At 41.8% G+C, this 17353-nt stretch overlaps 1 protein-coding gene across 1 annotated transcript; it reads right to left on the bottom strand.

Annotated features, from left to right (window-relative positions):
* Positions 1-4933: 4933 nt before the first annotated feature.
* Positions 4934-16697, bottom strand: LRIT1 (leucine rich repeat, Ig-like and transmembrane domains 1). Its single transcript, XM_026116721.2, has 4 exons — positions 16484-16697; positions 13458-13924; positions 9081-9386; positions 4934-6595 (listed from the first exon to the last, which is right to left on the bottom strand). Exons 1-4 carry the CDS (start codon positions 16603-16605, stop codon positions 5610-5612), a joined length of 1881 nt encoding a protein of 626 aa, XP_025972506.2. The 5' UTR covers positions 16606-16697; the 3' UTR covers positions 4934-5609.
* Between the last annotated feature and the right edge of the window lie 656 nt (positions 16698-17353).

Below are 17353 nucleotides of genomic sequence, written 5' to 3'. Positions count from 1 at the left end.
AGGACAGGGTGAAGTGACAAGGAAAGGAAAATTAGCTGCGGAGGCCGTGACTTAGCCAGGAAACGCTGCTCAGGATGACGGTGGGTGATGCACCAGGATGTCATGCATGACGTGCTTAAAAGTCGCCCACAAAGCCAACATCCTGAAAAGCACGAGGTGAAGGAAACATAACCTTTCCCAGCAAAGTGACACACCAGCTACACAAATGTCTTCAGCAGTCCTCAAATCTGCTGGTTGCTGGCACCGAATGGCCTTGGGTGTTCGCCCAGCTTCGAGCGACCCCTCGTCAGGAAGAGGCTGTTAGCGGCTCTCCATGTGGCATTTTTCTAAGTGCCACTGTCAAGGGAGGTGCCGACACATCAGACTTACTGACGCGCAGCCCCGGCTTGATCCGCAGGTTGTGCAAATATGCACAGCCTCAGGGCCAAAAACAGGCCCAGTCGCTGACGTTGCTGTGGAGGCTGCCGCTCCCGGCCTCTCCGACAGGTTAGAGCAAGGCCTGCAAGACTTTCCTTTCACAACAGCAGCTGTAAAGCCTGCAGCTCTCGTCCCCTCGCCGCAGCCGGGTGCCTCCAGGTCCTGCAGCTCCAGCCTGGCGTGTGTTCGGCCATGGCGAGGCCAGGAGGACATCAGCAAATAACGTATAAAACTCAGTACAGGCACAACACCTTCCTCCCCCGGCCACTGCTGAGGGGAAAAGTGTCGGTACTCACTCCAGGCGGTCTCCCGCACCCTGGGACGTGCACACTTATTTCTCAACAGTTTGACTTTTGCTGGCAATTTTAAAATTCTTTTTTCATTTTGACTCATAGGAAAGTAAATTGGGGACAATTCTTTTGCTCTGTCCTGGGCAACGATCTGTGTTTTCTTCTCCCGGACTTTGAAGCTGGTGCTGCTCCCACTGAGCCACATCATTGCTTTAGCACTGAATGATGCTTAAAGACATCCTGAAGCTTGCTAGATATTCCCAGAGCACTCCTGGTATTGAGGCATTTTGGTGTCAGGTTTCCAGGGGCTTTTTAACCTTTTGGTTTTATTTTACCATCTGAATACTTTCAAAATCATTCTTTAATGTCAATTCATTTTTGAAAATATATTGAAAAATGTTTTACTCTCCCTTCTTGACATTTTTGAGTTCCTGTTTTCTTTTCACAAGTTTTTATATACATGCATGTGAACACTTTTATGATGTCCTGCATTTTCCAGTCATTTAAAGGCCTTTTAGACCAGTCTCTCTGGGCAGACAGAAATAAATGTGAGAGTGACCACGTTTAACAACATTACAGCCCCTCCACCATGCTTAAATCACATTTTGGAATTAAATCATTTATCAGCCTGAACAATATTTTGCATCTATGGAATTTGTTTTATACATTCATATATACTCAGTTAAAGATATTTGGAAAAACTTTACAATTTAGAGTCGGTATTAGCCTATGTTTGAATCTATTCGCCAGATAATCTGGATACTTTTTTAGGATGTTTGGAAAAACAGTTTTCAAAGCCTTAATTTTTTTTTTTTTTTTTTTAACATTCCTTCTTGCACTTCAGCTACTTGCAATACATATTTTCAATCGCTTTGGGCACATTATTTCATTTTTATTCTGCCCTCTTTCCCCATTTTGATAGCTGCTTTTCTCCAGAGCCTTTTAAACACATAACTCTAAAAGAAAAACAAAATCAGCACAGTTCAGAGAGCTATTTGGATGCATTTTTAAAACACTACTACCTTCTTTTTTTGACAACTTATCCTTAATTTTTCAATTTTATACTAATCTGAGTTTCCCAGTATGAAAAGATACTGTAGAAGGAGGTGTTTGCCTTTGCCGTACCCCTTCACATCAGCAGCCCATCGAGGCGCCCCTGGTTCTGCTCGCTGATGCGCTCGGCCAGGCCCCGCTGGCCGTGGCAGGCAGCCAGCACAACCTCCTGCCTAATGCAGGCTGACAGCACCTATATTCCAGAGTATAATTAAAGTGGGTCAAACCTAACATGAGAAGAAATTGAAAAATGGTTTTAAAGCGAGAAAGCAGGGAATATTGTACCCCAAGAGCTTCCAAAATATTTTCCTGTTCTTAAGTAGTGCCAACACATTTGAAGTAAACCTGAAAAGGCAACAAATTGATCAAAACCTTACATAAAGGGCTTATTAACAGAAGAAATATTATATAAGCAGAAAGAAAACCAAAGAAAACCAAATGTCAAACGACAGAGAAAAAATAAAAACAAAAGGCTACTAATGTAGTAATTCCAAAAGATGTTCAAGATTTTAAAAATATGTTTAGGAGCGATTTCGGTTCTTACAGCACGTGTGTTGGAGGATTGACTTTAACTGAGTAAGAAACTTTTCCAGGAGTGAACGTTCTCCTTGCCTGAACTCTGAGCCTGCTCCATTCGAATGCCTTACGAGCAGAGAGCAAAGCTTGCCAGAGCTGACCTTGCTGAAGCAGGTGCCTAACTCCTCTTAGGTTAAAAAAAAAAAGAAAGAAGAAAGGAGAAAAAAGAAAAAAGAAATAAAGTAAAAGAAAAAAGAGTAAAGAAAAAGAAGAGAAAAGAAAAGAGAACACAGAAGAAGGAAGAAAAGAAAGAAGAAAGAAGAAAAGAAAGAAAAAGAAAAAAGGAAAAACAAAAGAAGAAAAAGGAAAAGAGAAAATGGAGAAAGGAAAGAAGACAGAAAAAAGGAAAGAAGAGAAGGAAGAAAGAAAGAAAAAGAAGAAGAAAAAAGAAAAAGAGAAGAAAAGATAAAAGAAAAAAGAAAAGAAAGAAAAAAAGAAGAAAAGAAGAAAATAAGTATCTATCTGCCTTTTTATATTCCTCATACCACTGAAAATCTGACCCAAAGCCTCAAATTTCACATTCCATCAATTCAGCAAAAAATCAGTTTACTTGATGGCTTAAAATTTCACTCACAGTTTAGCAAGGATGGGGTTTCTCTTCTGACTGATACCAGACACCACAGAGCTCATGCAAGTTTTTACCTATTGCCTGTTGTGTGAATCACCAGTCCAGCAGAGAGAGAGAGGTTGTTTTCAAGCAGCAATAGCAGTTCAGATGCTAAAACCTTATGGCCTTTCCTATGAGTGAGTGAGAATCACCATAGGAAACTGAAAAGAAAAATCACATTTGTTCTATTTCGGATCACTATTTATTCAAAGTGCAAGAGGTATTCAATAAAGTTCATAAAACTTAACACATTCACAAACATGACAGGAAGATGCGTTCCTCTCCCCTCCCGGCAAGTGCGGAGCAGCGTTGGCGTTGGCCCGGCTGGCGACTTTGTCCCTCGCCGAGTTATGGGCAGTCTGTTGGGGTGCCGCGGGCTCAGAGGGAAGGGACGCCTGACAAGGACACACTCAGTCGCCCAGCTCATGACTCCAGGCAGCTGAAAAGTAAATACCTCTCGCTCCCGGTCAGGTCCCGCAGACCTCATTTATGTGACAGCCCTTGGTTCTGTTCGCTAATTTAACTCCATTCACCCCTGGAGAGCTTATAGCATAGACTTGATTCTTCTGGGTTAAATTACACATCCAGTACCATGTCAGCCTGGACTCCTGCTGCTGATTTCAGTACAGCCCAGAGTGGCACTGCTGCAAATGAGCGCAGAATCAGGCCCAGTAAAACAGCAACCCTTGTAACCCATTCCAAAGCATGCTACAGGAAAGATATTTTTGTTCTACCTTGAAGACAGACTCTAAAAATCACCACAGGAAATGCAATTGTATAAATAAACAATAGATCTATTACATGCTATATATTTCATCAGATAATCTATTGTGTTAAAATACAGCATATCGCAAAATGTTATTTGTAAACCTAGCAATCTATGCAGTTCCATGAGGGAAGTAGCATTAATTATTATATACAGGAATTAACAAATTATTCCAGTACAGGAGAATTCCCTTATCATTACTGTAAGGAATACAGAGACTGCAGACAGAAACTATTTTAATGTAGCTAGTAGTTAGGCTGAGATCGAATGACTCATTCTTTCCATCAGGCCCAGTAACCTGACATAACTGAAATCCTTCTGGATGAACAGGACTTCCAAAATCTGTACAGGGATCCATTCCAGTCGGCGGATTTTGTTAACCCATATTGTACGTACACATCCCGAATATGCATGTAGATTCTTCCAAATACATTTACAAATACACATTTCAAAACAGTTCAAAAAGACTGAGGCTTCATCTGTTATCATTTCAACTTGGCTGGATTCCTCACCTTTAACATTTGGCAGAACATATATATTTCCTCATGAAGATATTTATTATAAAGAGAAAAACATTATATTCAGTATTCCTACATAGGCAACTGGAGTGGAAAATTATACAACTGGGAAGTGCTTCATGATAAGCACTCACATCCAAATTCCAGTAGATTCGCAGGACTTTAAACTGATCAGTTTATCCTCATTATGAAAGTACATTTGGATGAATATAGGATGTCTTTTTAGGGTTCTTGAACTTGCAAAATGCTTGAAACCTGTCCACCAGCACTGAGAGTATGCCACCACTGGTGCCCTGGTGGACGTACACTGAAGTCTAACCAGGTAGAGGCCTTACTGCTGCACCACATGTGCCAGCTCTGCCCAGAGCAGAGGTATTTTGATGCCCAGGCACAAGCAGCCGGCTAGGCTCCTTTGTCTTCACTACTAGTTTCATCAGGAGAGCTGGCAGCTCTGGGAATCTTTTGCAAAACAGTCTAATGCAACTTCGTCAAACATGGTTAGAAACCATTATAACACCCACACACAACTTGCAGAGTAGGCTACTGTACGGTTTTAACTAGCACAGCTGATACAAAACATATCCTAATTACAACACTGCAGCAAATGACAGCTAGGCCTGATACTGAAAGACCTGTGTGATACTGTTGTTCAACTAAACCAAAAAAAAAAAAAAAAAAAAAAAAAAAAAAACCAAAACAAAACAAAAAAAAACATGGTCAGGGCCAAAATGTCACCACAAAGCACTCCCTATTATGTATTCTTAGGAGTGGATTGTTTTTTGTCTCTTGATTTGTATCTTTGCACATTTCTCTGAACTCAGAGCATAAAGCTGTTATTATGTTGGACATAATATAAAGGTTGCTGTATGTCTGCATTTAGTGATCTCTTAGGCATCAAGCTGCATATGTCATGTAAAGGTGGTGGCTGTAACAGATAAGACTATCAATCTTCACATTTGTAGATACACTTACAAGAAAATTATTGAATGCTCTCCAGGCTGTCAACCTAAAGAACTTCAAAAAAATCTGAGAATAAAATACTCAGCATACTGCAGAGCAGGTACTAAACAACACTGAACACCATTTGCTCAAAAATGTTGCTTAATGTTCTCACACTCAGTGTGCACCCCTCATTTTGCAAAATTAAGAGTCATCCAGGAGAATATGACTGTTATCACAGAAGTTTTTGATTGGTCACAAAACAGCAAACCCCAAGTGGGGAGAGTAATATGTTCCTGTAAAGCTTGGGCACCATTAACCTCTTGCACCCTCCTCCAGAGCATGTCAGGAGACATTAGCATTGACACAGCAACCTGCGACGTTAAGTCTGTAGAACAGAGTTATATATACAGCCGTGTGTGCTTTCACAGCACAAGTTACAATCAGCAAAAGTATTCATTAGGTTGCCCCTCTATCTTTGGTATTGCTTCCGAGTCCACACTGGAGCGGGCAGACAGCAACCTGTTAGACTCATCTGGTGTATGTCTAGTCAAGTATTCTCCTTCGACCCCTTTCGCCTTGGCCCCGGGAGACAGGCTTTCAAAGGTGACATAGGAGTCCTGAATTTCCTTGGGTTTCCGCACTAAGCACTTTTTGCAGCGCCTTTTCAGTGCTCCGCAGCAGACCACCAGAGTCAGAGGAACAGCAATGACACAGGCCACGCTGATCACAACCACATTGATGAGCTTCTGGGTTCCCCCTGCGCTGGCAACTTCATCTGTGGAAAATATGATGCACTGCTCCTTCCTGGGAATCAGCCCTTTCACGCAGACACACATGATGTATTTGGTCTTCGGCAGCAGCCCATAAATGGTGACCTTGGTCTTCCCTGGCTCCACGTTGATCCGCCGCATATCTCTCTCTCCAAAAATGGCATAGAGGACACTGAATACTGTCGTGTTCTTTGCCAGAGGCGCCTTCCAGGCCAGGGTGACGCTTTGGTCGGTGTCCCCTATCACCCTGACTGACCTCACGATTCGCTCTGGCTCCTGCTGACTGGTAGGTGGACTCGCCAGGAGGTTTCGTGAGTTGCCGTTCTGTGCCGCATTTTGGAGGACGAGGTTCTCTTCGGAGCCTGTTTTGGCTCCCAGGGTAGGTACAGTCGAGGTGGTGATAACGTACCTCGCCACTAGCTTGTCATTGTAGGCAGCCGCCTCCATCCCGCTTGCCTTTCCACTCCAAACACCTTTAGCGTTAGAGCTGGGGTCATCTGTGCTTTCTGAATCAGTGATGATGAGGGATATGAACGCCTCTGTTGCTCCCAGGAAATTCTTTGCTTTACAGATGTACTCTCCAGAATCAAGATAAGAGACCACAGGCAAGCCCAGAATAGACCAGCTCATCCCATCACTAGAAATTTCTTGGTGCACTGCAAGTAAGGAGAAGTGCAAAATAAATAGATGATCAACAATAAAATTAATAGCATTTTTTGTAAAATATTAAGATTCAATCAGCCAAATGTCTGCTTGATACAGCAGAATCACTATTTCTTTTTGCCAGCAGGCAGGTTACAAAATCAAAGTAAACCCAAGGAAAGGACATTAACACTGAAATTAGGGTACGTTGCAATTTACACTGCTTCAAAGCAAATGGTTGTGAAGTACTTCATGCTTTTTTCCTCCAAACAGATATACAGCTTGAAAACAACACAGAAAAGGTTGTTCCATTTTCAAGAAAAAGAAGTTCAACAGTTCTTATGTAGGTACACTACTTAAAACAGTGGAGAGAGTGGGATGTAACACAATCTATCTGAACAGTAAATGCACTTTTCTCTATCACAGAAGAAACACAGTGGAGATTTTTCTTTAAGAATCACATGTGAAACATGAGGAGAAAAGTGGCTGAAAAATAATATCCTTTCTACTCTGAAATTAGGCTTTATATCAAGCCAAACACATGAAAGTGTGATCTCTTACCAAATTAGACAGCTCCATTGAGCAATATACACACAGTTCAAAGTTGATTTTCTCTCCTGGTTTACCAGAAGGCTAAGACAAGGTTTTCTTGCCTTTTTCTATTTGGGGGGGGGGAGGAGGGGGAAGGGGAGGGAGGGCCTGGGATTATGCAGAAGGGAATACCTTCTCCTTCATTTAACCAGTCTCCTTTGGATGAGCACATACCACCACCTCTGCCCTTTCCAATTGAAAGGTAAACCAGGGAGAAGTCTGAAAGGCAAAGGTAAGACAGGATGCAAATTTCCCCAGGGCCTGAGTGAGCTCAAGTTTAAGCCTTATGAATCAGGACTCTTTCTGATAGAAGTGAAATACAAGAGCAGCAGATGTTATCTTTTGAGTACGATTATTATCTGAACAGGAATATTAAAAAAAATATAAAGCTTCAAATCTTCCCAGGGCACTTCCCCTTTACATGTAGACTGTGGGCTGCTTTGCACTTCCTTCTATTCAGAATACCACCATTCCAAACAGCTGCATTACAGCACTGGCACAGATGCTGCTGTTGCTGAGAAATTGTGTATATTTTCAGGCAACTTTTTATTGAAAAGTACTGAAGTCAGATTTAATGAGGCACAAAATACATCAGTCTCAATTGTAGCTTAAAGTACACTCAACCTATGCTTTCAGGAAAGCATTCTCTATCTTATTTTTTGTGGCTCTCTTTCAAGTCTAGAAGGTATCTTTGCAGCAAAATGGGGGACATTATCACCACAAGGAGCTGCTCCGCTACATCCTGCACATTGTGCACAAAAGACCAACAACTTACGAAGATCCCCCCAAAAGATGTTTATTACTAGTGGTTATCACAAGTGGTTTCACTGCTGTGAAAGAAAAATGCTCTCTCCCCTGGTTTTGCTGCAGCGAGGAACTCAGTAGCCCTTTGAAGACCCAACATTTGGTGATCTGTCAGCTGGGTTTAGACCCTCTGTGAAAGTCATGGCTGGACCCATGAGCCTGTAGCATTTGGGGGGGTGAGACTTCAGGTCTTGATCTAAGACCTCTAGGGCAAAAAATCAATGATGACTGACTTGAATGCAGCAAAGATTTCTTCCCTAAACTCTTCATGCACTGAAGGACTAACTCACCCTGCAATTTTGTGCCCAGCCATTCCTGTGAATGGAAATGAAAATATGGTTGGTCACAAAGACAGCAGTATTCAAAGGCTTCTCCCACAAGAGGGGAAAGCACAAAAGGGGGAGCTGCTCAGCACTTTTTCCTCCAGAGAGGAAAGAATTTCCCAAGAGGGCTTGTCAATCCATCAAAAATGAACCATTTCATGGACTCATGGCATTTTTTACTGAAGTGTTGTATCCTTTGGAAGTTCAGTGGCTTTATTCTCTTTTAATTTGTCTGTGCCTTAACGCTGCATGTTTGCAACACTTCCTTTTTTGCTACTGCAGATTTGAATCCCAATTGAATTCACATCAGACAACTCTCTGCCAAAGATATTCACTAACTGATTAATAGCAGCTCTCACAAACCCATAAAATGGTTAAGTGGGAGCCTTTTCAGGGACTAAACAACTAACTTTAGACTTTCTACAGCTGGACATATTTCCTTTTTCCAGCTCAAACAGATTTGCTGAAAACCACCTGAGTTATCTCACCACCATGTAATTGTTGTGAAACAAAACTAAAAAAACCTCTTCCACATGATAGTTCAACTATATTTATTTGGTGACATTTACATCAACATGTGAGTAATTTTATAGTCTGGAAAAAATCACAATACTATAGTGAATTATAATCTTAATTTTGCATCACTTTTTTGGTCTTTTTTCAGTGGGAAGGATCTGCTGTCATTTTATCTCTTTGGAAGCTCCCATGTGCTGCACAGTCAACAGGAATTACAGGTGCAGGCCTCACTCAATCGACATGAAAAAAATTAAACAAAACCCACCTGTGCCATTCAGTTGAGCACCGTCAGCCCTTCTCCAGCTGAGCTCGGGAATGGGCACCCCTGTTGTTCCACATCGCAGTAAGACGGTGCTGCCCAGGATGGTCTTTACTTTAGCTACAGATGTATGTACAACTGGGCTTTGACACTTCCTTAGCTCAACCTGGCTGAAGAAGACTCCTGCAAGACTCCGGGGGGTGAAGCATTTCAGCCTGGGCTCTATAAATGCTATGTTAGGCGACTGGAAATTTAGGAAATGGACCATTTCATATAGACTGCAGTCACACACCCAAGGATTGTCTTGCAAACCTGTCAAAAGAAACCAGAGCATTAAGTCACTCCAACAGCACAGGATGGCAAAATCAACTAGCTGTGAGGGAGGGTTGGGTTGGGTTGTCGTTTTTTTTCTTTTGTTTTGTTTTGTTTTTGTTTTTTTTTTTTTGCTATACCATCCAGTATGGCAAAGAACTAGAATCTCTTCCTTAGATAGGCTAGGAAATTCCTGTCACTGGAGATTTTTAAAATATTAGCCAGATTGTCAGGCCAATTGTCGGGCCTGCGATAGGTGTAGGTGATCCTACTTGACTGTATGAAGCCTCTTCCAGTCCTGTTACTCTGTTTCTTTCATTATTTTAGGATTCAGCTGTTTTTCCTGAAATGTTAGTTTACATTATATAAGATAAAAGAACTGTTTTAGGTAATAAATTAAAGAATATACATGCTATGCTATATTAAAACCCATAAACAGACAAAAATTATGTTAGGAATATACACATATAAGATAGTATATTGAAGAACACACTTCTTTTCAGAGTTCCACAGTGTTTCTCGTTTTTCCTGCTGTCTCAGTGCATACCTACAGAACTCACATTCCACAAAAAATAGGATATTATTAAAAACAGACCTATGAAGATGGTAGTGAAAAAGCAAAATCAGAACTAGAGCATTGCACATCCATGAACAGAGGTTGCTGCATTCTGATAAAATTTGTATGCTATCATACTTAAAAATATTCACATTCACCTACGATATGGACAATTGAAGGTTTCTAATGATTTGGCAGCATTAGCACAGGGGATATTTGCATCATCCAAATCCAGACACCTGTTTGAAGCCTAAGCATGGAGCACAGCTATTCTCAGCATCCATCCTGCCAAGGGAGCGAGCTGTGCTCCTTCACAGCGGGCTTAAGCAGTATAAATACTCCCCCTTAATTACCATTAGGAAAACAGAAAGGTTGCCCACACTCATGTGCCCACTTTTGTTTCCACCTGATGCGCTGCAGCAGTAGTTATGCCAGCAGTGGGTTTCCACACAAGAAGCAAGTTTTGACACAAGTATGGGGATACACCACAAGGCTCCCTGAACATCAAGGGGCTGCTGGAATTTGCTAGAGTCAACAGAAATGCAGAGTAGATCAAAAGCCACTGATGCCTCTAATAAACTTGCCTAAAGACTCTGCTAGAAAAACCCTCTTGCTTATATCCTTCCATACTATCCTCCCTGGGCTTGCAAGGGGGGTTGAAAGTGGCAGGCCTTGGTGGGAGGGCCCTTCTTATAAATGAATATATTAACAATAATGAGACTAAATAAAGACTGAATGTTCAGAGCTTGGCTTTGTTGTTTTATGGCATTTTTGCTTGCTGCATATTTCTGACTTCACACACCAGATAACACTGTAATTTATTCTAGATGTGCTGGTGAAATAATTGCTTTAACTTTCTTTGCTGATGCTTTAGCCACTGTGCTGAAATCACCATGGATTAAATAACCAGTAGGGCCATTCTTCGTGACACTTTACATCATTACCTCCGAGAGCCACTCGGCTTTTTCTCTCCCCTTTGCAGTTTGAACGAGGATCTCAGGCGGGGTGGGGGAAACCCTCTGACTGTCCTGCCAGTGCCCTGACACATCTTCTTTTGCTACCCTTGTCTGAAAAAAGAAAAGCTAATTTCTGCCTCTCCTGTACCCCTCGTCCTGCCATTCCCCCCTTTCCCATGCTGGTAAGCTTTGTCCTCTCTGGCTGCCTCTTTGTTTAAGAGAATAAAATGTGCTTTTAGCCAGCCGCGACTGGAAGCACCGGGGTGGAGGGGGGCTGGGGCTGTGCTGGGCACACGCTTGCTCTCACCCTGTCCCCATTCCCTCTGCCCTGGCAGCCCGGAGGCTGCAGCTTCATTGCTGGGGAGCCCCTGCTCTGCCCCGCGTGCCCAGGGGGGAACCCCGATGCACACCTGTGCACAGCGGCCTGCTGGTGCACGAGGGGCAGAAATCGCTCCTCTGCTCACCCCCGCGCTGGGCACACCTCTTAGAGCTGAGAAACCTCTTACAGAGCAAACTCTGCAGGGCACTGAGAAGCCTTTCACGCAGCTGGAAACAGCAACCTAAATCAGCAGCGAACAGAAATCTGAGCACCTGCCTCTTCCCGAACTCTAATTCAGCCCTTTCTCTGGTCTCCCAGCGCAATCTCCTGAGGGTTAACCCAAACTACCCCAAACGACAGCCCATTCTCTCTGGCAGCTCACGTGGGCAATCCTCCCGCACACACAGCCTTGCAGCCTTGGCACACTAGCAGCTGCCAAGCTATTGCTGAAACTTTTTCTTGTAGTAAACTATAAACGAGGGCTCTGAAGAGGATTCATAATGATGCGCTTTAGACAACTGAAGGCACTGGGCTGACTCTTTATTATTCATGAATTTTTTTATGGCTCCATGAGAAACAGCCATGAGCCAAAAGATACCAAAATGCGCAGCTGTGTTCTCCAGTTCCGCTCCTCCAAGGGATGTGCGTTTCATACACTTGGGTGCCTGGGGGTGTCAGCAGGACAGGACTTAGGAGCAGGAGTGTCTATACCTTGTAATGTGAATCTTAGCATTATACTTATTTCCCTGCATGATTTTTTTTAAGATCCTGGCGCAAGCAACCTATGTGCTGCCGGTTATGCAAACAGTCAGGTTGGCCAGAGCATGAAGACATGATCTGTTCTTCCTGACAAAATACTCTCATAATCCATATTGAATGTAATAAATTTTTTACGTGTAACTTGGCTCTGCAAAATAAATAAAAAGTATGACCTAGGCAGTGTCTTGTCATGCCACAACTGAAATGGGCAATCTTTAATCTTTGGCTTAAAGAACCTGATATTGCACCTGGCACCTGCTCCTCTTCTAATGTTAATCAAACCTTAAAAACATCTGCTAAGGACACTAAAAGCTTTGTAGACAGCAGTTTGTTTCTTTTTAAAGTACTGGATCTTTCTCCTCCGCAACCTGGTTTTAAAAACTTCGCCTGTCCTAAGTTTATCCAGAGAACAAGAGCAGCAGCAGCAGCAGCAGCAGCAGGTATTTCTCTGAGCTACCAACAGTGCTTCTGGAGTAAGAAAAAACTTGTGACATCTTTGCTGAGATAACCAGCAAGTGCATGAATTCACATCCAACCTGCGGTGGCTGAGGATGTGATACACACAGACACACACACCCCATGGGTAAAACGGAATTAACAGAGCTGGGTCACTTTACATCAAATGAAGACAGCAGATGGCAAGTACTCTGGGCCATCAGCGACCTGACATGGATTTGATCCAGTGTACTGTGGCTAAAAGGCTCAGTAGTAATCCCCTGAACTACTAAATGTGCTCAAAACTTCATTTGGGGATCCTGCAACTCAGAGGATTCAAGACAGCCATCTGTACCATACTCTTTGACACAAAAATTGACAATTCCTCCACAGTCATACTTCTGAAGAGCCCAGAATTGCCACCATGAAGTGGATTTGTATAACTTTATACCTCCCCTTGGAGGCACTACTATCTTGGTGGCTTTGGGGAGACTACTGTTTAATTCTTTGTGAATAGATAAATAAGATGGTGGAAAGATGCATACTTTAGGGCAAACTGGTTCTCCTGGCCCAGGTTTTATGCTCAGCGGCAGTTTTCGTCTGCCTGAATTTGGACATAATAAGTGTCCATCTTTTTATTTAATGCCGCTTAAAAGTGATCAACTCTATAGTAGTTATTGTTAGAAAACAACATATTAATGATTTGTGTTTCTGTCAAAAATGGCAGTGTCATTAAATAAACAAGGGCTTGAGGAAGTGTCACTAGTTTTTTGTTACAAAGATTTAAGCAAGTGACCAAGTTTTTGGTATAATAAGCTGGGTGTGGGGTGCCTGAGGTGAGATTGTTAAGATGTAAATGAATTTCCACTAAAAAGACCCTTTATTCTGAGTGAGAAGGAGTTCTGAGGCACTGCTAATGCACACTTTATATGGGATATTAAATTAGCCCTGCACATAGTACAGTAACCACTGTAGATAAAAATGCTACGGTAAGATTTGGATCTCTTGCCATTTCTGCCCCAGGCAAAATCAATTATTTCTCTTACCTAAGATGATTTTGGAATTATCATTGGGAAAGTAAGGAACTGCCTGGAGGTTGGCCCAGGTGGAAATAAGAGCTTGAGGAAGAGTCATCAGTTTATTGCTAGACAGGTCCAGGTAGGTGATATTCTTGATGTAACGAGCAGCATCTGGGGGGACTGAGGTGAGTTCGTTATTGTGTAAATCCAGAAGCCTTAGCTGGGGCATGTCAGCAAGGGCTTCCCAGGGGAATGATATTAAGTCATTTCCATCCAGCCTCAGCTCCTGTAAGCGACGGAGGCCCTTGAAGGTGATCACGCTGAGGCTGGCCAAGGAATTATAGGGCATCCAGAGGTACTCCAGGTTGTGGAGTGAATGCAAGGCTTCCCCCGGCACCCTCCTGATGGCTGTCTTTTCTATCCGAAGCTTAGATGTATCTACAGGAATATTCACAGGCGTGAGAGTCATCTCAGGGTCATTACACAGCACAGTCCTGGTGGGGAAATGCAAACACAGACATGACTTCCTTATATTTTGAAACACTTTTACTTTAATACAAGATTTTGATCTGCCTGTCTTTTTTCATGAGCCTTATTCTGTTCATATCTTACTTGCTGCCAATTTATATATCACCACTACAATTACATTAACTTGCAGTAATTTGCACATACATGGACCTTTGGGAAGTGACTGCAGTGTTCTGCCTCTGTTGGAGTGGCATGAGTCTGAGTCCGGTACAGTGCTCTTTCTTTCTTTCTTTCTTTCTTTCAAATTTTTTTAGGGTATTTATGACAGACAGCAATGACAATATTCATACACAACAGAGGATGCTAGTTCATGTTAAAACAAAATGATCCATAAACTGGGCAATAAAAGACATATTAAAAGAAGCCTCACTGAAGTGTGGGATGGGAGGAAATAACGCAGATTAAATACAGCACAAGATCTCTGGTTCATGAAACAAGGACAAGAAAGTCAACTAACGACTCACTGGAAATACACTACGGCAAGCACTGCTTCACTATGAAATAGTCTGGAAGTTGTGCAGAGACGGGGCAGTTCATTTCACTGCAGGCATGTACAACTAAAAAGAGTGAAAGCACAGAAAATTAACTCGTTGGAAAATGCTATGCTAAAAGCAGGGGAGATTTGTGTGACTGAATTGTTCCTTCCAATTTCTGATCTCTAGATGTCAAATCCTGAAAATCCCATGCTGTATTTTTTTGCAGCCTTCATATGCAAAAATATGACTTTGACTTTGTCAAGATGTGGAATTGCAGATAACCATGGGGAATGAAGGGAGACAAAATAGGCCTCTCAGACTGCACTTTAATTTGACTATCAGCAAAGAGAGAAAGGCAAATTTTTAACAAAATACAAAGCTATTTTGCAAAAGGTAACAGGGTCAGATAGGCATGTTCCACTCCACATGCTAAGCAAGGTACCGCAAGGTATGTAAAGTGATCAGTCAAGTACCATTTTCTTATCATCCTGCTTCGCTGATAAATAAGAATATTGCAAAGCTGCCAAAACTAGATTGGTTTTGGCTGAAAGCAATTATTCCTCTACTATCAGCAAAAATAAATAACATCACTGAACTGCTCATGCAAGTTTCCTGGAGTTAAATGCTTTTTGAGCCTTCAGTTAAAATTGTTAATTTATAATCAAAACACAGTACATCACTTTCATCCAGCACTTTTATGGTGGCTTTAAATCCTGCCCAACCTCAGCTGAAGGCTGAGATATTGAGGAAGAACAAAAGGTATAAAATAAGAAAAACCCGGAAATCTTCTTTCAATATAACATTTTCTATGTAGGCATGACAGAAATTTCAATAGAGACACTATTACAGTGAAGCAATGTGCTCTAATGCTTCTCATTATGTCCCTAAACTATGTCAGTGAGCACTAAACAATTAATCTATGAGATAACCTCCCTCTGCTAGTGAGAAATATGAATCATAATGCAGAAAAAATAGTGACATTATGTTCCTTAGGGGACCTATGGGCATTAGCTTTTTTACCTATCTTCTAAAACACACTACAGCTATTTCCAGTCACTGAAAGGAAATTTCACCGGGAACTATGACATTTATGGAGTAATAATAGGCTGTCTTGCTATTGCACTCCTTTTTAACAATTATAAACTACCTGTGTCTCTACCATGCTTCTGCCTGGGAAAGCTTTTGGTATTAAATCTATAGCACCACAGAAGAGATAAGAAAGCAGATCCATTTCATGAGGATCGAAAACAGAGAGGACAGCCTTTCATTCCTGTACTGTGATCTTCTCTGGAAAAAATATTTCTTCCAAAGGAGTTTGCAAATACTCTCTGTCACAAAACCTGTTCTACTGTGAATTGCACATTATAAAAATGTAGCCTATATTTCATTAAATTCACAGCATTACTTTGCAATTATGCTTCAAAAAGACTTTTTGATTAAAGTCTCCCACAGCACTGTCTGTCTGTCTGTCTAATGGCGCTGCATTCCAAAACTGCTGCCCTTCTGGTCTTGTCTTTTTCACCTGAAAGTTTGCAGTCTGTGAATTGTGTTATCTTCTTCTTCTTATCATCTGTCTTTTTGCTTCATTCTCATCTAGGATCTATTTCTAACTGTAAAAACTCCAACTGAAGAATTTTTTAAATAAACAGAATGGATTGCAGTTTTTGATACCGTAATACAAGTCAAACCTAGTTACACTTAGAAACAAACCAGCAGAGCAGAATAAAGTCTTAACCAGCATTTTCAGTATGAACATAGAAAAAGAAAATTTTGTTTAAATTGTATTCCTTTTTGCCATTGCACCACTGGTAATTATGGTGGCTCTGTTCTTGCAGAGGAGATGCCCAAATGCTTTCTCTGAAATCAGCTTACTGTGTTTTCAGAAGCTAATCCTCTGCAAATAAAGCTAGAGTACAAAGTGACTGGAAAAATAACAGACATGATGTCTGGCCACAACATTTTCTCCTCCAAGCATCCTCACAGAGGAGAACAAATAAAAACCCAGCAAGAAAAGAAAAAACAACCCCCCTCTGGAGAATATCAGCATACCTGGCTTTTGTTCCTTCGCTGAGACTATGGAAGGTGCAGCTACACTGAGACGGACAAGAGCTGCCAGCCCAACGCAGCCCTCCAAAGATTAAGCAGCAGACCAAACCCACCGTGATCCACATCGTTGTTGCCTGTGCATGAGAAGGACACCTAGATACTAGACAAAGTAAACGGTTTTGCCTTTTGTTTTATCCATTGACCGGTCACATCTTGTTAACTCCCTTTCGTTTTCAGCCGCGCAGTGATCCTCCAGCCCTCGCTGAGTCCATCAGATAAAAAAGGATAGGCAGGGATTAAGGATGGGGACTTGAGTTATTTTCATGAAGGTGCTTATTGCTTCCTGGAATCATACTGACAGCATTTCTTCCCTTAGGAGCCATATCAAACCAGGCTCCTCAGGAAATCTGTGGCTCTTGCATGGGAAAAAAACATTTTTGGGGAACCTGCATCAGAGGCAAGATACATGTTATCTGACCAGGACCTAGAAATAATTTACTTTCTTACAGTGACATTGGGAATACTTAAAAAGGGTTTCTTGCGTTACAGGAATATTGAAAATATATAGCAATATTACCCAAAGATTTTCTTTTCTTTTCTTTCAAAACTCCTGGTTTAGTCAAGTAATTATTTAACTGCTGGCAACATGCCTATATTAATACATGATGAATAATCCAGAAAATACACATATATTCCAGTTTATATCAGAGCTTGCACATGCCTGAAGGACTGACCACTGTGCTCTCATTTGCTGATATAGCAAAGCCTGGATGAGGGACCACTTTCCAGGACCACCACCTCATCTAAGATACAGGAAAGCTTCAGAAATGCTGAGCAAAACTCAGTTCTGCCTTTATGACAATTCAATTCTGG

This window comes from Dromaius novaehollandiae, chromosome 6 (genome assembly GCF_036370855.1).
Source record: "Dromaius novaehollandiae isolate bDroNov1 chromosome 6, bDroNov1.hap1, whole genome shotgun sequence".
NCBI classification, from domain to species: Eukaryota; Metazoa; Chordata; class Aves; order Casuariiformes; family Dromaiidae; genus Dromaius; species Dromaius novaehollandiae.
This window is presented reverse-complemented; position numbering and strand designations above follow the sequence as displayed.

Coding starts and splice junctions, on each gene's coding strand:
- LRIT1 (XM_026116721.2), bottom strand. CDS start 16,605: ATGTGGATCACGGTGGGTTTGGTCTGCTGCTTAATCTTTGGAGGGCTG. Junction 13,925..16,483: donor AGCGAAGGAACAAAAGCCAG/GTATGCTGATAT, acceptor TTTCCCCACCAG/GACTGTGCTGTGTAATGACC. Junction 9,387..13,457: donor TAATTCCAAAATCATCTTAG/GTAAGAGAAATA, acceptor TTCTTTTGACAG/GTTTGCAAGACAATCCTTGG.